Source organism: Carassius carassius, chromosome 36 (genome assembly GCF_963082965.1).
Source record: "Carassius carassius chromosome 36, fCarCar2.1, whole genome shotgun sequence".
NCBI classification, from domain to species: domain Eukaryota; kingdom Metazoa; phylum Chordata; class Actinopteri; order Cypriniformes; family Cyprinidae; genus Carassius; species Carassius carassius.
In genome coordinates, this window is record NC_081790.1 from 26361241 (window position 1) to 26384174 (window position 22934).

Below are 22934 nucleotides of genomic sequence, written 5' to 3' on the forward strand. Positions count from 1 at the left end.
TGGTTTTCCACCCTTGACCCTTACGCACAGAGATTGTTCCAGGTTCTCTGAATCTTTGGATGATATTATGCACTGTAGATGATGATAACTTCAAACTTTTCGCAATTTTTCTCTGAGAAACTCCTTTCTGATATTGCTGCACTATTTTTCGCTGCAGCATTGGGAGAATTGGTGATCCTCTGCCCATCTTGACTTCTGAGAGACACTGCCACTCTTAGAGGCTCTTTTTATACCCAATCATGTTGCCAATTGACCTAATAAGTTGCAAATTGGCCCTCCAGCTGTTCCTTAAATGAACATTTAACTTTTCCGGCCTCTTATTGCTACCTGTCCCAACTCTTAGTAAGAACTGGCACATCATTTAGAATTACAAAGAGATTGTTGGCATGACATTTCAAAATGTCTCACTTTCAACATTTGATATGTTATCTATATTCTATTCTGAATAAAATATAAGTTTATGAGATTTGTAAATTATTCCATTCCTTTTTTACTCACATTTGTACAGTGTCCCAACTTTTTTGGAATCGGGTTTGTATTATATTATATTATAAAAAAAATCATTATATAAGCTTCTAAACTTGCATCTTAAGGTAATGCGTAAATAATTTATGTTCTAAAATTGATTTATGATTCATGTGAATTCATTCAAAATATTTTATGCTGTCTGTGAGATAGGGTTGATAAAATAATTATTAGTATGAATGTCCCAGTATGTTCTATGAAAGTCGTTCAGAAACACCCAGAAGCTAGACAGACAACATAACTATTAAAAAAAAAAAAAAAAAAAAAAAAAAAAAAAAACCTTCCTAGAAATAAATATTGAAGTATGGATGTTTATTTGTGTAGAAAGTTCCTAAAGCCTTCAAAATATGTCTGGACTCCAAATCTTTCCCTTCAAATGTTTTAATTTTAATACTATGCTGTAATTTTGCAGAAGATATTTATCACATGCTGTAAATAATTCAGTCGATATCTCAATACCACAGGCAAAACAGTTTGTTTCTATAGAACTTTATTTTATGTACTCGTACATTTTTAAATCCTCTATGCTTGTATCTAAAGACATCTCAGCTGATGCTCTCTTTTATACATAACAATATACAGTACATTTGTGGCAAACATTAGCAGACACAACCCACACTTTGTGCTTTACCTTTTTTCCCTGTATTTTTGGTATGTTTTAACATCACGAACAAACAAACATTTGCAATATTTCATACACTGGCATGCGCACAATCCTCTGGACCTTTTTGAAGTCAAAACAACACCAAACAACAATCCTTTTTTCTGTGGTGTGTTCTGCAACTTTTAAAATTAGCATTTTAATGCATTAGTTTATTGGTTTTATTCTCACACATACAGTTTTGTCAGTCTTATGCAACATTTTTTCTTCTTTTTCTTTCTTTTTTTTTTGTGGGTTAAAAAGAAAACATAAAAAGGGCTCAAACAATAGGGGGTGTAGCTGTTGATACGCCAGGCAACATCTTAAACAGGCCTGCCTGGCGGGAGAGCGGGCCACGAGTATCTGAACATCTGAAAGAAGCAGAAACAGACGCAGTGTCTCACAAAATATGTGCCAAACATTTCTTCTTGCTGGCCTATTTCAAAAAGTTGCTCGGGATCATCAGATTTTCCTTCTTTTCTAACTCAGCAACCTGCTTTCAGCTTAATTTGACTTGTATGTTAACAGTATACTAGTGCAGTTACATTTCCTGTTCCTGAAGTTTCATGAACAAATCAAACCAATGAGCTGAAAGCCAACAGAGCCTGCGTTTTGATGCACATTGTTCATTGCACAGAGTGACATACATACTGTATCTATAACATTCAAAATCCTAAACATCTCGTTCATTCCTCCGTGTGCTTGTGGAAATACAGAGTAAACTTCAAAACACAACATTTTGATTCATTAAATAACTGATTTTACATGCATTGATGAAAATGTAATTAACTATTTTATGAGGTGGCGAATTCGTATGAATTTGTACACTGTTAGACAAAAACCCAAGAAACAATAAGATCCACCTCTATCCCTACCCGAAACGTAACCATCACTGGGTCGTAAGCAGGTATGAAAGGTAATAGAAGGTATATTATTCTAAAAAAGTAATTAATTACTAGTTACTAATTACATCTTCAACAGTCTAATTAGATTACAATACAAATTACGCTCTTCAAAAATTATTTAATTACTTATTACTAATTACTTTCTAAATCCTATATCAACCTTGAAAAAGTTACAAGGATAGACATGAAATGTAACTACATAAATATTCTGGTCACACTTTAGTTTAGGGTCCAATTCTCACTTTTAACTAATTATTAACTATGACTTTTGCCTCAATATACTCCTAATTATAGACTTTAATTATATAATTATTAGACTTTAAATTTTGATGTTACAGGTAAATCCACTATTATATTGTACAGTTTATGAATGTTCTACAATCTATACACAGTTTTAAGTTCAATTACATAAGTAACTGTATTAAATGACAGAAAAAAATAAAGAGTAATCCCTTACTTTACTTTTTCAAGGGAAAAGTAATTCAATTACAGGTGGTATTGAGATTACCCAACACTGGTAAGCAGATTGTAGGAAAAATGTACAAATGATACTGGACGAATTCATATGAATTAGCCACCAATTCGCCAAAATGTAAAATAGTTATGAATTATGTTGAGATTGTGTTGGGTACAATGATAAATGATCCTTCATCGTGTTTGAATTTAAGAGTATTTACAGTGTAGTTTTAATGGATATTCTCATATTCTTAAATTCTTAACTTATATATATATATATATATATATATATATATATATATATATATATATATATATATATATATATATATATATATAATTACAAATAATTTGGTTAAAAACATAAACAAGTGTTTTACGTTTCTGCTTGTTGCATTGCCAATAATTAATTTTCTGTGCACTTGGTTTTTAAAGGAACGTTTACCTTTATGAAGATAAAGTATATGTATATGATATATGTATAACATATAGCAACACTTTTTTCATTTATGTCTAAGGCCTTCATCAGAATGGTATGAAATAAAATTGTGGTTATCTGAACTCATTGGTAGGTTTTCAAACTGAATATGTGCAGCGCTATGAATTTATAAATAATAAATAAACATGTCAAACACAATAGCATAACACTGATCTCAAGCTGCAGCTTGCTGTGGACTTTAATAAATAGCAAGACATGAGCTCTTCCTTTGAAACAGAAAGGGGAACCAGACTATCCCATCCGATCAGAGAAAGACAGGATAATTTAAGAAAAAGAAAAAAAAAAATTGACAGTTACAAGTAATATTGCAGAATATTGAAAAATGTGCCAATGTGAAACTGCTGAGAGCCATACCTTTGAGAGATGTGAGATGAAACCTGTGTTATGGGCATTGCATTTCAAATGAACATTAGCTGCTAACTCGGAGTCCTGTTTCACATCACGTGCAGTGTGTAAGCAGAGCAGCAGCAGGAATGCATGGGTTGCCAAATTTAACATTTCCTCTAATAATGGCCATAAATTATACAAAGGTAATCAAGAGTGTGCAACAGAGTGATGCAGATGTGATGTCAGAGCCCAGAAGACTAATTTCTTCACTGGTTTCTTCAAGACTTTCTTATGGGGTTTCATATATTTATTTATTTCTTTTCCTTCAATTTATGAGTAAAATAAAGCCTGTGGTAAACATAACTTTACTTATTACATTTTGTTACTTTGACATTTTGTAAACTGCACACACCCATACAGATTTTTTTTTTTTTTTTTTGAAGCAGGTATGTTTATTATTATTATTATTATTATTCTCAAAGGAAACTGGTGAATTAGTCTTCCAGGTTCTGATGTCACATCTGCACCACTCCATTAAGAACTTTACAAACCTAATCATCTGGAAATCTGATTTACTTGAGGAGGGGGACCATATTTATATCTCTAAACCCCAAACTGTAACAAATAACAGTATGAATTCAGTCAGATTTACTGAATATAAACTAAAATTTTTGTCCAAAAACAGGCGAGATAATTCCATATTTGATTATTTGCTTTATAAAAGTATATATTAAAAAGGCTTGTGATGGTAAATATAATTAAAGAGCATTTATTCTTTTTTGGCCAATGTGTATGATGTTACATTTTAGATTTGTGAGGATTTTGCAGTGTTTTTGCATGGGGTGAGAAAGAGGCCTGGGATCTCATGACAACTAATTTGTCTGCCTACATTAAAAGTGCAAATGCTACACGCAGCACAATAACAGTCAATCAGAACATACAGTACTGATGTTTTACATAAACCACAGCCAGTGTGAATGCGTCTTTAAATGGTAAAAGTTAGTTTAAATTTTACTGAGTAATTGTGTTATAATCAAAATGCCATTAATTCCATTGCTGAATTTTTATGTTATCAAATGATAATGTATTGATCTCTCTTTCTGGCTACTATAAAAGTGGCTTTTACCACCAAAGCCCTTGCTATATATCCCCAAAATAGTGTACGTATAGATGTAGGTCTAAATAAAATAAAGATGAAAGGGCCATAGAGGTGTGGATGTGTGGTGCCTGCACAGCACAGCACAGCTTGAATGCCACCTGAATCTCCAGGTACTTCCTGGTATAAAGCAGCGGTGAGTTTGTGTGACATACAACAGCTCAACTCTAACACAATTGGGTCTTTTACCATTGAGTTACTGCAGCTTCATCTGGTACATCATTATATAATTCATATATATATAATTCATATGGATTCCAAACACTTTTATTATGATTTTGTGACGGTCGTGAGTGAGCTAAGTAATCTACAATTGCAAGTAATTACAAGTGCAATTTATATAAAATACGTTTTAATGTTATTTACAAGTGAAATGCAATGTTTTTATTTTACAATATATGGAAAGTTTTTTTTCTTTTTTTGGGGGGTAGGAAACCTGTGCAATAATTAATGACTTTACTGTATCCTTTTATGCACACAGATAGTAAATAATCTATTCTATTATAGATGGTATTCTCTCTGCCCTTTCAGTTTTATATCTGTGGTAACTAGGCTTCATGATAGGAGAATGAGAGGCTGGAGGCTACATTTTGATTAGCACTCAATGAATTTTAATTTATATTCCAATTCAAAGGGCTACTTTGAGAAAAGACAGTTTGCAAGACCATGCCCGTCATTTATCCCTCAAACCTTTCTGAATTGAATACATCACAAGTGTGCATCAGGAGTCTTTCATACCTCACATAGTGTATAAATGTAATGTTTTAATTATTTTGAATATATATATTAACAGTAGATGCATCAGTAAACAGAATGAACTAAAAATCAAAAGGTCCACATCTTACACATAAAATCTGTGAAGATTTGATGTAATGTATATGTGCCTCTTTTTTGTAATCAGTTGTGTAACATTAAGGTAAAATCATTTTAAGGCTGTTCATCATAATAAGTTAAGGTATAAAATATAGGAAAGTAGTGAAAAGATGATGAAGAGGCAAATTTTTCACTTCCATAGTTAAAAACGTCCATAGTATTGTAACTTAACAGTTTGAAAATAAATATTTGGCATTATTATTATTTTAGTTTTTATTTAAATATTGTAAGCTATTAATCCATTCTCCTTACACTGAGGTCTGTCTAGCATAGTTTTCAGTTTTCATAAATTCAGTAGCAGCAAATTATGGTGCTTATATTGGATTCGAAAATCCTTGCAAATCATTGCAAAATGTTAAAAGTTAAATTAAACAAAATATATATATACGCTTTATTGGTGTGTTTATTAAGGATGATGCTAATTAATAACCATTACGTACACCAATATTTTTCCACTAAATTATCATCAGTTATACATGGGTCTCGTTCAATTTAATTGTCCTTACAGAACATACAACCAGAAGTCTTCCATTTCCCTTATTTGCTCTCTATTATTAGCGATGGAAAGAACAGTAAAATGTGTTTAACAAAACGATTGCACAACCCTAAACTATGTTCATGTTGATCAATGTGTGATTGCTTCCAGTATATAACCTCAATCCTGTTATTGTCATGATTTTCCGAACTTTCCGTATTTAACCTTTGACCTCAGGAGTCAGGAGTCATCATCCACTCCCGTTTGGAATATCATGTTTGAATCAATGTTTCATGCAGCAGTTTCAAAGCCTTTATGTGATGCTATTGAGTTTCCACCCACAACCCTTTTATGCCATGACTATATGCGGAGGGGTCTTTGATTGCAGCTTGGCTGAGGTGTGAAAATGGAACGTGGAGGATCCGAAAAAGGGAAAATAGGGTTGGCTCCATGGTCTTCTGTGCTTCTTAGGGTGTTGAAATGGAAACCCACTCTCACATCCGCCAAGGCAGTAACTATTCTTAGAAAGGGCACAGTTGGGACCACATGCATTATTTATGAGGTGGATACACATTCATCTTTCAACCTCTGGGCCACCTCAACTCAATAGCTGTGGCACTAACATACCGAAGTCAAAAATTCAGTTGTAACAAACACAATTACACACAAAGTGTAACTCAGCAAGGGAGACCGAAACCAAAGAAACAAGTAGTTGTGCGTCTTTCGAAAACACTTGCGTCTCTCTGGAACTCTACAAAAATGTAGGTGTTTACAAGTAAACAATTAGTGTTCGAGCGGATGGAGTGGTCGCTCGGGTTATCAAGCGACACTGACAACAAGTCAGAGGCAGTAGTAGTGTGGTGTGTACTAGCAATAGTAGTTGTAGTATTAGTAGTGAACATGTACGCTATTGTAGCTTGCGCTTTTAGATTACCGCCATCCCTCAAAGACGGTATTTGCGCAGGAGGTCGGCTTGCCACATGTACTTGCGCTCGGGAAAGCGCTCGGGAATCTTGATCTTGCGGAAGTCCTGGATGCACTTTTCCAGCTCCTCTTCCACAGTCAACTTTTCTTTTGCTGGCCGCTTCTTGCAGGTGCTGGTGTCCCGGGAACTTGCGGTAAGCGTCCGGAGAAGGTCACTCTTGCGACGCTGCTCGGACTGCTGTTGCTGCAGGAGATGCTGAACAGGGCCTTTCTTGGGAGGCCTGTCCAACGTTTGCACGTGCGTCTGTCGGCTGACTGGGCCACGGATGACGGTACCTTGTGGGGAGCTGGCCTCGGAGTGGCTCTCTGAGCTGGAGGTGGAGAGTTCATTAAAGGAGGTTCCACTCTCACCTTCGCCTTCACCTTTGTGACCCTTGCAGCAGCAGTCACAAGGTGGAGATGACCAGCGAGACGGGCCACCTAGAAATGAGAAGAGAAGAGTTCACTCAAGGCCTGGAGGGTGACATGGACTATGTTTATGGAATACTAGTGTACTGCTTATTGTAAAATATGCCATGTATAATACACCGTAGCATTCAGTCCAACAGAATTTACATTGTATATGATTTTATTTAATAAATATACAAATGGATGCTGCTTTATTAGCCACATTTCCACTGTTGGACCAAGTTCTAGTGCGTGCCAAGGCCAGTCGTGTTTCCACTGTCACTTCCGGATCTTGATCTGGCCTCCTCAGGATCAATGGCAAGGGGTTTTGGTCCACCAAAAGTGGAAAAGTGGCTACTGAGAACTTCTCGCTATCCCTAGAGCCCAACCCTGCTTCTACCCCTAAGCACATGGAACCTGCTAATTAATAAAAGTCCAGGAAGAGAACAATAGTTTAGAACATGATAGCAATATGGGCTGCATGCATAAGAACAAAGCATCCATTTCAATTAGGCCACATTTATATTACATGGTTCAAGTGACCCAATTCCAATATATTTCCTCCTATTTGGCAGAGATTGGATCACACAAACATGGAAACAGGAAAAAAGCAAATGGATGCATTATTCTCAGTTTGGTTTCCTGCCTCATTCATATGTGGAAATAAATCTGAAAATGAGTGTACTTGAATCTGCCTTGTTAATGGACAGACTGGAAATTCCTGTCAAAGTCAGTAGTACACCTTTAAAAAAGCGATGTTAGTGAATGAAATCAACTCAGTTGGATATCAACTGTGATCACATGACTCTTTTCAATGGCGCCATGGAGGACGAGGACCTCTCATTAAGACCTGTAGTGTGCTGTAAATGTGGTTTGATAGGCCTATTAAATACCCGCTACCATATTTATTTCCACTCTTTGAACATTTCCTTTATTTTTACTTAAAATAAATGAAAAAAAAACAATGGTGGGCAGAACTAGTATTGCTTGGACAACTTTTAATCCCTTTCACACAAAGTATGATTTACAGAGTCAGAGTTTAGATTAATAAAGCATAATTACTTGCAGAATATTATGTTGTGAATTCAAAACAATCCTATTAACATGCTGCAAGATTTGAAAACTGATACTTTTGAATGTTAGTGTCACATATGTTGCTTTATATGTATGGGTTTTCTAACAGTTGGTTTGTTCGATAGCTCACACATTACAGTGTTGTACTTGTGAGGTGAACGCTCCGGTACAAAAACCTGTGAAACTACAGCACCACAAAACAGCTCAAACCCATGTATAAGAAATGTAAAATAGCAGTATTGCATCAGGTAATGTGTTTTTATATCACTATAGGGTAGGTTTAGGATTGGGTTTGGTGTAGGGAGTTTGTTATTTTCCAACACAGATATTTGCATCCAAATAATATTCTTGTCGCTTCATAACATTAAGGTTGAACCACTGATGGCAGATGGAATATTCTGATGATGCTTTTCATACCTTTCTGGACCTTGACAATGTATTTAACTTGGCAGTTTATGGAACAGTCACAAGCCTACCGGTTTTCATCCAAAATATCTTAAATTGTGTTCCAAAGACAAATTAAGCTTTTACGGGTTCGGAATGACATGGGGGTAAGTGATTAATGACAAAATTTTCATTTTGGGGTGGAGTATACCTTTAACCTTTTAGCACCACTCACCAGACAATTCACTTTGAAACTGCTGTCAAATGTAAGGTACGTAATAACGGTGTTGCAGAAATGTCACCATGACCACATATTTCCAATGAGCCTGGGTTGCTATATTAATGTCTCATGGCCTCATCATGTGTGCAAGTAAAACCAAGTTATTCTGGACTGGAGATAGTGTTACAATGTTCCAGAAAACCTGTGTTGAAAGCAGAGATCATCTTAGCACCAGTATAATAAGGCTTACTCCACAAAACAAACTGTATGCTTTTATGTCAGCCACAAAGCACCACAATCAGGAGTGTGAGACAGACAACATTCAGCGCTATTCACCTAACAGAGTGAAGCCAATTACACAGGCTGTGTTTTCTAAGGCCTGTCACTGATGAACTATGTCTGTTATTCTCCACCACACTGATCCACGCTATTTCACAACACTGATCCATGTCAGATTTTTAATTATGCAACCTCAATCCATTTGCATTTAATTATGCAAATGCAAGTCTGTGTGTCAAAAATGATTCACAGCAAGAGTGGTGCCACTTGATCAAACACATTAGCCGCCTATATGAATGCTTATGCACAAAGTCAGGGCAGCATAGTTATAATTAAATATAATATAAAAGGTAATTGTGCAGTTGTGTCTACATTTAGCCATCTAGATTTGGTGAGTATAGACCTTCACTGTCAAATTATCATCTTTCAACACAGTAACAAACACAGTAGTGTGCATACAAAATTATCCTACAATCTGGACTCAGTGGATAAATGTCAGTTGATGAATATAAATACAATATGAACATATAGTACATTATATCACTATATATACTTAAATCCCTTTTATTTGAAATGATATGAAACCTATTTGTGTAATCAGTTATTAGATGTCATTAACAGTTCAGTAAATCTGTTGTGCCTTCAAATGTAATTTTCATCACAGAATCACAAAATGTCAGCTATAAATATATTTTTAACTTTTATTCATAGCCTTTTAAGAATTAACAAGGTTCACAGGGTGTATAATCATGCTGAAACTATTTGGTAGCACTATTGATCCCACACCAGCAATAGAGATCTTGTATTGCCAACACTGCAATAAAACAGTTGTGCAGTGTAACCTCTAGGGATCCACCTCAAGCATATGTGTTGAAGTATAAATATGATTTTAAAAGTCCTTTATACAATAACAAACGTGGGAGACAACATGCCAATAAATATCCATAGTGCTTAAAACATGACCTATCTTTATTGGGACAGTAAGAGAGGCCCAAAAAAAATGACAGGAAATTGTGCTTCTCATTATGTGGCAGAGACTGCTCTGGAATTAATTTGTGTCACTCAGTATAAAAAGGGACCTTTGATCGATGAGTCGAAGCCTCATAATTGGTGTTTTGAAAAATGGCCCCTGACTTGGCAAAACAGCTAAATCAGCTGGTGGCCAATTTTCTTGTCTAAGCGGAATTAACAGGATGTGCCAAAGCAGTGTTGACAAATGCCACGCTTTTAAAAATGCCTCAGTGAATAATGTAGTCTGATATGGGTAAAAATTAGTAAATTCATTAATGTATATAATAGTATTAAAGACGACTTGCTGAAGTTCAAACCGAGAATCACAATGGGGAAGAAAGGGGATTTAAGTGACTTTGAACGTAGAATGGTTGCTGGTCCAGACGGGCTGGTCTGAGTATTTCAAAAACTGCTGATCTACTGGGATTTTAACGCACAACCATCTCTATGGTTTACAGAGAATGGTCTGAAAAAGAGAAAATATCCAGTCAGTGGCAGTTGTGTGGACGAAAATGCTTTGTTGATGCTAGAGGTCAGAGGAGAAAGGACAGACTGGTTAGCAGAGGTGGAAAGAGTACAAAAATATTCTACTCAAGTAAAAGTACCATTACATTAATGAAATTTTACTTAAGTACAAGTAAAAGTACCAGTCTAAAAATCTACTCAAGTAAAAGTAAAAAGTAGCTCATTTAAAATTTACTCAGAGTAAAAATTACTTAGTTACATTTTAACAGTGGGAGGGAGTCAAAAATGGGACAGGCCAAGGGTGTCAAACTCAGTTCCTGGAGGGCCACAGTCCTGCACAGTTTAGATTTAACCCTAATTAAACACACCTGATCCAGCTAATCTAATCATTTAGGTTTATTTGAAAACTACATGATATGTGTGCTGGAGCAGGGTTAGAACTAAACTCTGCAGGGCTACAGCCCTCCAGGAACTGAGTTTGACACCCCTGGGATAGGTCTATTCATCTCAAACTAGTTGTTTTTAATTAAAGGAATCAGTTATTTAGAATAATAAAACATTTGGGCTGTTACCAGGCAAATCAGTATCAACAAACTCATCTTTTAATGCAGAAGATTAATTGGAAGTGGCATTTAGATGTATTACACTGTTTAGTGCAGGACAAGAATGCATTTAACCTGCAGTTACAAATGCATGAATAATGTTTTGATATACAAGACATAAAATGTTGAATACTCATTTGAAATGATAAGAAATTAATTATTTAAAAAAATCTAAAGATACTTTAAATGTGAAATTAAAATGGCCAGTATGTGTCAGCAAGTCACTGTTAATAAGTGAGTCATTGCGATTGAACCGAATCATTTAAACGGTTGTGTTTGGAATTATTTTCTGTTGTAGAAATAGAGCTAAAAAAGGCAATATGGTGTCTAAAACGCAAGTCTCTTAATTAACTTGTTTACTGAACTGTTATATATATATATGTATATATTCATGATGATTTTTGGAGGAAAAGATGGCATTCTTTGTGTGATTTTGATTTAATATACGTCTAAGTTGTACGTTTTTATGTGCATGAAAACGTAAGTAAATGTACGTGTGGTAGAACCACATTTAACGTAAAAATAGACACGTATTCTCATGAGATCACGTTGCAACGCAGCATGTGAATTTTCTGCCCCTATATCTTAAATTTTGTGATCATTCTAAATGCATTTTAGGAGACTGAATCACACAGTGAAAGAACGCACTATAAATGCGCGCGCACATCATTAAAACAAAAATAGCACACTCCTCACCACTATCTTTTTGGCTAATTTGTGCAAAACCTCTTGCTAAAATGTCAAAGCTTCATTTTAACCACCAATGCAGCGATGCAATTACTTAGCTTACCTCTACATTCTCGCGAAGGGTTGATGTCTTGTCGAGATTTTATAAGCCGCTAGTTTGGTCTTCCTAAGCAAGTACAGCTTACACTGCATAATAGAGCATACATATGGCCAGGGGTTCACTTCATTTCCTTCGAGTTCAACTTCAGAATATGACGGGGTTTCGTTTTCAGCTGTGTCTGCACCACTAACGCCTGTTTTGTCCATCTGCATCTTTCTTGTGATTTTAGCGCCAGTTTGCCCTCCCCATTATTTACTGCCGTAGTTTCCAGGGAGCGATTTATTTTTTTTATTTTTATTTTTTTTACTCAGTAATTAATGTGTTTTAAAATGTAGCGAAGTACAATACTTCAAACAAAATATACTTAAGTAAAAGTAAAATTACAGATTTAAAAAAATACTTTAAAAAGTATAAGTACACAAAAAAGCTACTCAATTACAGTAACGCGAGTAAATGTAATTCGTTACTTTCCACCTCTGCTGGTTAGAGATGATAGAGAGGCAACATTACATTTACATTTATTAATTTAGCAGACGCTTATTGTGTATAAGTGACTTACAAATGTTGACAATGGAAGCAATCAAAAACAACAAAAGAACAATGATATACAAGTGCTATAATAAGTCTCAGTTAGCTTAAACGCAGTACATGTAGCAAGGGCTTTTAAATAATATAATAAATAAAAAGAAAACAGATAGAATAGAAAAAGAATAGAGCAAGCTAGTGTTAGAGGTATTTTTTTCTTTTGAAAAGAAAATAGATAGAATATAAAAAGTTTAGAAAGCTAGTTAGATTTTTTTTTAAAGAATAGAATTAGAATAGTGAGTGTTAAAGTTAAAGGGTCATATAAAGATGGAAGAGATGGGTTTTAAGCCGATTCTTGAAGATGGCTAAGGACTCAGCTGCCCGGATTGATTTGGGGAGTCATTAATAGTTCTCAAATAACTGTTATGATAACGTCTCGGTTACGTACGTAACCCTCGTTCCCTGATGGAGGGAACGGAGACGTTATGTCGAACGACATATGGGGTCTCACTTGGGAGGCCAATCATCTCTGAATTTAAGAGAAAACGCCAATGAAAATTGGCTAGTGGATTAACACACCTGAGCCACTCCCCGTGCCACGGGTATAAATAGGGCGACAGGTGCATCCACTCATTAGGTTTTACGCTGAGGAGCCGAGGAACGTGTCCCGGCAACAGCGAACGGTTCAAGGTTGTGGCATGGGGACATAACGTCTCCGTTCCCTCCATCAGGGAATGAGGGTTACGTACGTAACCGAGACGTTCCCTATCTGTCGGTCACTACGAGTTATGTCGAACGACATATGGGGTCCAATGGAAAACGCCACAACCTGAACACCGTCACAACCCTGTGGCGCTGCAATTGTCGACAAGCCCTGGCGTGCCACAAAAGCTACGCTTAAGGTCGTAACCTTCCCAAAGCCCCAGCGCAAATTCACTGACCTTGGTACCGAAGGGGCCAAAGGGTGAGTACATCGCTGCTGGAGAAGGCCACGCTGCTGTTCCGCCCACATAAAGTTAATGGAAGGGATTTCAACCTTCAGAGAAAGATTGCTTCAAATCTTCCCTATTTGTTCTTTCAGCTGGCAAGACAATGGGGAAGCGAGCCTAGGAAAAGGTCGCTACGGAGACCACATCCTACCCGTAGGGAGGTGACATGTGGATATACCGATATGGACTGACCCAGGGGGCAGTAATACATATGGAAGGGGTCTCTGAGGCAGGTCCTACCTTGGAGTAGGGATGGAACGGCTGCCAGAAGAGACTGACAGAACGGGTCTGCCAAGGGAAGACACGGGTTTGCCAAGAGGGAAACCTTACCGTGGAAGAATACACATATGGGATTACCCGTAGGGAACCAAGCCATATGAACACCTAGCCCAGTACAGGGGCTGACCGGAACTCCGGGCATGCTAATGCCAGTACTGGGCCTGGCGACAGACTGCTCCGCCAAGTCTGACTGCCGAGGGTGCTGGAAGATGCTCGACCAGGGTACGCCAACCGGGGATCTCTACTGGGAGAAGAAAGGCGCTCACATCCCCGTGTTAGGGGGAATGGCGCAGCAAGCGTGACACCCAGCCAGCCCTTCCCGCCAATTACCTGTTACCCAACACACGGGAAGAAACTGGCTGCACACGGAGGTTGTAAAACCTCGCAAAGGTGTTAGGTGTCGCCCAGCCCGCAGCTCGACAGATGCCTGCCAGAGAGGCGCTGTGCGCCAGTGCATAGGAGGAGGCCACACTCCATGTGGAGTGGGCCCTCACCCCCAAGGGGCACGGCTCGCCTTGGGAATGGTAAGCCAAGGCGATGGCATCCACTATCCAGTGGGCCAACCTCTGCTTAGAGACAGCCTTCCCCTTCTGCTGACCTCCAAAGCAGACCAGGAGCTGCTCAGAGCTTCTGAAGCTCTGGGTGCGGTCCACGTATATGCGAAGCGCTCTTACGGGACACAGCGACGCCAAGGCTGGCTCTGCCTCCTCCAGGGGCAGCACTTGCAGGTTCACCACCTGGTCTCGGAAGGGAGTGGTGGGAACCTTGGGCACGTATCCAGGCCGGGGTCTCAGGACAACGTGAGAGTAGGCCGGCCTGAACACAAGGCACTCTTCACTTACCGAAAATGCTTGGAGGTCCCCGACCCTCTTGATGGAAGTGAGCGCGATCAGGAGCGCTGTCTTGAGAGACAGGAACTTAAGCTCGACTGAATCCAGCGGCTCAAAGGGACCCCTCTGAAGTCCCGCCAGGACAATAGAGAGGTCCCAGGAGGGAATCAGGGGTGTCCTAGGAGGATGTAACTTTCTGGCACCCCTCAGGAACCTAACGATCAGGTCATGCCTCCCCAGGGACCGGCCGTCCACTGCATCGTGATGGGCTGCAATGGCAGCCACATACACTTTCAGGGTGGAGGGTGACAGCCCACGCTCCAACCTTTCTTGCAGGAAAGAAAGCACGACTCTGACCGGGCATCTCCGGGGGTCTTCTCGGTGAAAAGAACACCAATTCGTGAACAGACTCCACTTCAGAGCATAGGCCTGCCTCGTAGAAGGGGCTCTAGCCTGAGTGATAGTGTCTACCACTGCTGGGGGCAGATCACTTAGGTCTGCCGCGTCCCATCCAGAAGCCACACGTGGAGGTTCCAGAGATCTGGACGCAGGTGCCAAATGGTGCCAAGCCCCTGAGAGAGAAGGTCTCTCCTCAGGGGGATGCGCCAGGGAGGGGCTGTCACGAGGAGCATGAGTTCCGAAAAACCAGGTCCGGGTGGGTCAATAAGGCGCAACCAACAGGACCTGTTCCTCGTCCTCCCTGACCTTGCACAGTGTCTGTGCAAGCAGGCTCACTGGGGGAAACGCATACTTGCGTAAAGCCCGAGGCCAGCTGTGTGCCAGTGCATCTGTGCCCAGGGGGGCCTGGGACAGGGAATAGTACAGCTGGCAGTGGGAGGACTCGTGGGAAGCAAACAGGTCTACCTGGGCTTCCCCGAATCGACTCCAGATCAGCTGGACCGTCTGGGGATGGAGTCGCCATTCCCCGGGGAAAGTGAGCTGTCGTGAGAGCGCGTCGGCTGCATGATTGAGCTCCCCCGGGATGTGGATAGCGCACAGCGACTTGAGCCACGTCTGACTCCAGAGGAGGAGATGGCGGGTGAGTTGAGACATGCGACGTGATCGTAGACCGCCCTGTCGGTTGATGTACGAAACAGCCGCAGTGTTGTCCGTGCGGACCAACACGTGCTTGTCCAGCAACAGCGGACGAAACCGTCGTAAAGCTAGATGCACTGCCAGCAACTCCAGACAGTTGATGTGCCAAAGCAGTCGAGGTCCTGTCCAGGACCCCGAAGCTGCCTGCCTGTTGCATGTCGCGCCCCAGCCCGAGACAGAAGGACACGGACGAAACGGCATCTTGAAAAAGACGCGAATCGCCCGTGATTTGCTCTTTTAGAAAACTGTCTCTTTTAGCCGAAGCGCCCAGGGGAATCGCAGTCACAGGGACACCCCTGTACCGCGCCGTCACACCGACCAGGAACAGCTTCTTTAAAACAAAGATGAATGGCTTTGTAGTGACTGCACTCATCGACTACTTGGCTCCGAAGCAAAAATCTAATGAGTGGATGCACCTGTTGCCCTATTTATACCCGTGGCACGGGGAGTGGCTCAGGTGTGTTAATCCACTAGCCAATTTTCATTGGCGTTTTCTCTTAAATTCAGAGATGATTGGCCTCCCAAGTGAGACCCCCCAGGCAGAGGTGTTGCAACAACAATATATAGTGATATTCTCAATGTTACCCAGAAAACAGGATACAGGTTTAACTCATTTGAAATACTTCTGCTTAATGTTACACTGTCAGACATGCAAAATAAATCTGTTGTGTCTCTTGCTCTGGCTACTGTGTATAGACCACCAGGGCCGTATACAGAATTTGCAGATTTCCTCTCAGACCGTCTGGTTACAGTTGATAAGGCGCTAATCATGGGAGATTTTAATATTCACGTTGATAATACAAATGATGCATTTTAATCATACACTAGATTTAATTATATCTCATGGAATCGATCTTACTGCTATAGATATTGTACCTCAAAGTGATGATATTACAGACCATTTCCTTGTATACTGGATATTAACTATATGTCTCAGCATTACCGTCTGGGCAGAACTATTGTTCCGGTCACCAAAGACACATTTGCAAATAACCTGCCTGATCTATGTCAACTGCAATTTGTACCCAAATATACACATGAATTAGACGAAATCACTGACAACATGGGCACTATTATCTCTAATACATTAGAAGCTGTTGCCCCCATCAAATTAAAAAAGGTTAGAGAAAAACGTACTGTGCCATGGTATAACAGTAATACTCTCTCAAGAAAGTAACTCGTAGTCTTGAACGCAAATGGAGAAAAACTCACTTGGAAGATTTTAGAATTGCATGGAAAAACAGTATGTCCAGCTATAGATAGTCTCTAAAAACTGCTAGGGCAGAGCATATCCACAAACTCATAGAAAATAACCAAAACAATCCAAGGTTTTTATTTAGCACAGTGGCTAAATTAACAAATTACCAGACGCCACCTGATTCAAATATTCCACCAAAATGTAATAGTAATGACTTTATGAATTTCTTCACTGATAAAATAAATAACATTATAGAAATACAATAGCGAATGTAGATTCTACAGCGTCTAACACTTCAGTTTCATCCATCGCACCCAAAGATAAACTGCAGTGCTTTACAACTATAGGACAGGAGGAACTAAATAAACGTATCACTGTATCTAAACCAACAACATGTTTATTAGATCCTGTACCCACTAAATTACTGAAAGAGTTGTTACCTGTAGCTGAAGAACCGCTTCTCAATATCATTAACTCGTCGTTATCTTTAGGTCACGTCCCAAAACCATTCAAGCTGGCGGTTATTAAGCCTCTTATTAAGAAACCAAAATTAGGTCCTAGTGTACTGGCAAATTATAGGCCTATTTCAAATCTTCCATTTATGTCTAAAATTTTTGAAAAAGTTGTGTCTGCTCACTTGAGCACCTCTCTACATAAAAATGATCTGTATGAAGAATTTCAGTCAGGTTTCAGGCCCCACCATAGCACAGAAACTGCACTTGTTAAAATTACAAATGACCTGCTTTTTGCTTCAGATCAAGGCTGCATCTCATTTCTAGTCTTACTTGATCTTAGTGCTGCGTTCGACACCATAGATCATGACATACTCATAGATAGATTACAAAACTATACAGGTATTCAAGGGCAGGCTCTAAGATGGTTTAGATCCTACCTGTCCGATCGCTACCATTTTGTTTACTTAAATGGGGTGTCATCTCATTTATCATCAGTAAAATATGGAGTGCCACAAGGATCCCTCCTAGGTCCCCTTCTATTTTCAATATACATGTTGCCCCTTGGTAATATTATTAGAAAATACGGAATTAGCTTCAACTGTTATGCTGATGATACTCAGCTATATATCTCAACGAGACCAGATGAAACTTCTAAATTATCTAAGCTAACAGAGTGTGTTAAAAATGTAAAAGACTGGATGACAAATAATTTTCTCCAATTAAACTCTGATAAGACAGAGATATTAATTATTGAACCAAAAAGCACTACACAGAATCTTGTAGATTACAATCTGCAACTAGACGGATGTACTGTTACTTCCTCTACAGTCAAAAATATGGGTGTTATATTATAGAGCAATTTGTCTTTTGAAAATCATATTTCCCATGTTACAAAACCGCATTCTTCCATCTTAAAACATTGCCAAGCTACGAAACATGTTACCTGTTTCTGATGCAGAAAAGCTAGTTCATGCATTTATGACCTCTAGACTGGATTATTGTAATGCACTTCTAGGTGGTTGTCCTGCTTCTTCAATAAACTTAAAGCTAGAGTCCTTACAAGGTCAAGAAAATATGATCATATTACCCCAATTTTACAGTCGCTGCACTGGCTACCTATTAAGTTCCGTATCAGTTACAAATTATCATTACTTACCTATAAGGCCCTAAATGGTTTAGCTCCTGCGTACCTAACTAGCCTCATACCACGTTACAATTCATCACGCTCCCTAAGGTCACAAAACGCTGGACTTTTGGTAGTTCCTAGGATAGCAAAGTCCACTAAAGTAGGTAGAGCTTTCTCACATTTGGCTCCCAAACTCAGAAATAGCCTTCCTGATAATGTTCGGGGTTCAGACACACTCTCTCTGTTTAAATCTAGATTAAAAACGCATCTCTTTCACCAAGCATTCGAATAATGCATCTCTTAAATTGTGAGTGTAGTTGCATCTGATCAAATGTGCATTCTTATTCATTAGCTTGGGTTAAACTAATTAATTTTACTTTGTTGGATCAGCAGCTATGCTAATGATGTCTCTATTTTTATTTACATCCCGTGGTAACTAGGATTTACACAAGCTCCAGTCTGGATCCAGAACACCTGAGAAGAGATAATGCTGACCCTCAGAGGACCCCAGATGATGCTAACCCTGAATCAACAACAGAACTAACAAATATTGTTACAATTGTGATTGCACCATATAATAATTATTAATAATATTAATAATGTTCATCGTCTGGCTGAATACGTCTTGTATTAATTTTTCTAAAAATCCTGTCATACGTGCACAAATTGACAGTCACCACTTATAGGCTACTACTAAATATTGTAGAAACAGAATTTTCTGTAAAGTTGCTTTGTAATGATTGGTATTGTAAAAAGCGCTATACAAATAAACTTGATTTGAATTGAATTGAGGTCATTCCACCAGGAGGGAACATTTAATTTAAGTCCATAAAAGTGACTTTGTGCTTCTTTGGGATGGCACAATCAAGCAACGTTCACTTGCAGAATGCAAGCTTCTAGAGGGCAAACAGACACTCGTTACAACCAAGGTATGCAGAATACCATCTCTGAACACACAACACGTCAAACTCTGAAGCAGATGGGCTACAGCAGCAGAAGACCACACCGGGTGGCACTCCTGTCATCTAAGAACAGGAAGAGGATACAATTCGTACAGGCTCACCAAAACCGGACAATAGAAGATTGGAAAAACGTTGCCTGGTCTGATGAGTTTTGATTTCTGCTGCGACATTCAGATAGTAGGCTCAGAATTTGGCATAAATGAAAGCATGGATCCATCCTGCCTTGTCTCAGCGGTTGTCTGGTGGTGGTGGTGTAATGGTGTGGGGGATATTTACTACAGTATATATATATTGTGGCATCGTGAAAGGCTGTGTCATAGAGGGAAGGTATGTGCAATCTAGATGTATGCAGCATTGGGGACTACAAACCAACATGGCCACCTGGTCTTAAACTACAGTTACCAAGTTCCTCAGTGGGGAGACAAAGCTGTTGGGAATGAAGGAAAAAGCTGGTGATGAGCTGGGAACAAAAGCGACCTTGAATCTTCTTGTGCGTGTGTGTGGAAAGAAGCTGGTTGAGTTTTTCCTATGTTGTAACTTCTGGCTTTTGGAGTTGATGATTAAAAAAAGAGAGAAACTTGTAGCTTGACCTCAGCCTGGACTCAATTTGTGAACCAACCCACACTTATATATATATATATATATATTTCACAATTTTGGGTGATCTGTTCCTTGAAGAAAACAGGGGACTGCATCATCTATGTGGGTTTACTGTCTGCTTTCCAATTAGATATCTTGTTGTGTTTTCATCCTATAAGTAAATAACCAAGACTTTAGACTTGATAACTGGATTTGTTTATAAGAACTCAAGTTATTATTATTAATATTATTATTATTATATATATATATATATTTTTTTTGGAGAGGTCTTGTGTCCCTGAAAGTTGTGCATGCATATTTTAATGCTTGCTTTAGAGCCCGTGAAGTGCACAAGAAATGTCCTCAGCTAAATAAAGGTATGCCTGGGCAATATAAAAAAATACATTTCCGTTATCATATTCAAGATATGGAATATGATACACCAAAATACACAATATACAATACACAATACACACCACAATCAGTCAAGCTCATATCACCAACAAACATACACTCATTTACATCTTTCTCTTCACTCTCTGAGGCAGAAGTCTCCAAACTCATAATTTCTAATCATCCTACTACTTGCCTGCTTTATCCTATTCCATCTCATCTCCTCCAAGCCATTTCTCCTGCAGTTGTACCTACACTCACTCACATCATCAACAAATCCCTCCACACTGGTGTTTTTCCCTCAGCATTTAGACAGGCTTGTATAACTCCACTACTTAAGGAACCCACCCTCATCCCATCTCTTTTAGACAACTACAGACCAGCTTCCCTTCTTCCTTTCATTGCATAACTCTTGAACGAGCTGTGTTCTACCAAGTCTCTGCATTTCTCACACAGAACAACCTTCTAGACAGCAACCAATATGGCTTCAGAATCTCGGAACATCCTCCACATATACTGTAGGCTATATTAACAGTGAGGCACTGGTTGCACTGAACGGAACAGACCTTAAGGCTCTACTACAGACTATTTAAATTAAGAAGTGTAACCTTTTATGCTTGTTTAACTGTATTTTGATTAATAAACAAGCTGCGATGTCAAATTAGCAAAAATTGTTGTATGTGCGTGATGCTGTTATTCTGTAATTTATGGTCATACTAATGCTGGTTTGTCATACAGATAGAAGCAAAACATCATTCAAAACTGTAAAGCTTTTTTAAAATAAACAATATTTGACCAAGATACAATTATTTGAAAATCTGGAATCTAAAAGGTGCAAAAAAAAAAACATAAAAAAAAGGTTCAATGTAAAAACTATGCATACTATATACTTAATGAAACCAATCCACTTAAATTAACAGTTAGGATTCATTCAGAGAAATGGATCAAACTTACCAACACTAACAGCATTTCAGCCACTAAAATGTAGTGGAATGTAATAATAATAAAAAAGTGAATGTTTGGCTACTTTATAAAACACATGCTATCAGCACAAGTTATATTAAGGCTACAGTGATGAGTGACAATAGAAATGCTCTAAATTAATCAGATAAATCATGCTTCAATGTAAACCCATGTGTGTCCTCAAGCCATTGACTGCTGAGCTGCTATATTTCTACATCAGCTAACATTGGCAGCACCATGCACAGCTTCCCAGCCTCCATGTGACGACCGTCAAGCCCCGATCAATCTGCTGCTCCAACACACACCAGCCTGATCTGTCCTCCTGGCCATCCATCTTTACTCGCACTCTGGCCATATCAATACATTAGACAGCTGGTGAAGGTGTGTGAGCCATCGGACCCCAATTGATTCTTGTCATATACCTTGGCAAACATGCTGAAGATGGCAAGGGAAGATAAACGTTGACACAGCCATGCAAGCAAATAATCAGTCTCATTGTCATTTATTTAGTTTGCCACTGTCACGTCACTGATGCACTATTTTTTAACGAGGTAGGACACTGTACCTCACGTCAGAGTTCTTGGCAGGAGTCGCAATCTCTGAATCTCCGGCCATAGAAGAAACTATTAGCGATAAATTTGTTAAGGTGCCAATAGACCCACAAAGCCAGACTTATGACTTGCAGCATAAAGTCTGGACCACACTGCAGCTTATTCTGGCCAAGAACTGAGTGTTAGACAGAAAGAGACACCTACAGTAAGTCAATTCCATCCTTCAGCTCAAACACACAAATAAATTAACCATTACAAAGAAACAACAAGTAACATTTAATAAAGGAAAAAAACTCAATCAGTGTTGGGCAAAATTATTTTTTAAAAGTAATGTTTTACAATATTGCATTACTCCTTAAAAAGTAACTAATAGATATATATTAAAAGCCTTTTTACATCAAAAGTGAAATGACCAAGCCTCAGGCTGAAGGAAATGTAAATTCATGTCTGTAAAGTAGAGATCTCAAAAACAAACCTTTCAGCTTTGTTGCCATTCTGGATTGCATGAAGAATAGGACACAGGAGAAGAAAGTAATCTGATTACATAACTTGCATACTACTTGTAATGCATTATAACAGTTATTTCACTTAGGTGATCGAATGATCAAGACCGCTTTCCACATTATTATAACTTGCATTTTATGCACATTTGTTCTGTATTTACCATCCTCCTGAGTAATTAAATGCTTTATTTAATGAGTATTTTAGATGTTCTGTTTCTGTGTCACAGCATAAAAAGTCTATAGTATGTGTGTGTGTGTGTGTGCGTTTGTCCGCATGCTATTCCATGTGTCTTTTAGTCCTTGCGAGCATCAATACATTCTCCATGCAGTTTAAGCAAGACTGCCTCAACTGCTGAGCAATATGTCAGCTGTCAGCCAGGCATGCTGTGTTCTCTGTAGTGATGGAGTCGTCTTAATTAGGCCCATCTATTTCTGGC

At 38.8% G+C, this 22934-nt stretch overlaps 1 protein-coding gene across 1 annotated transcript in view; it reads right to left on the reverse strand.

Moving 5' to 3' along the window:
- Window positions 1-4046: 4046 nt before the first annotated feature.
- Window positions 4047-22934, reverse strand: part of LOC132117492 (BTB/POZ domain-containing protein KCTD16-like) — an 87733-nt gene continuing 68845 nt past the window's right edge. The window contains exon 2 of the mRNA XM_059526814.1: window positions 4047-7260. Coding sequence (XP_059382797.1) covers window positions 6800-7260 — 461 coding nt within the window. The 3' untranslated portion in view covers window positions 4047-6799. The remainder of the gene's footprint in view (window positions 7261-22934) is intronic.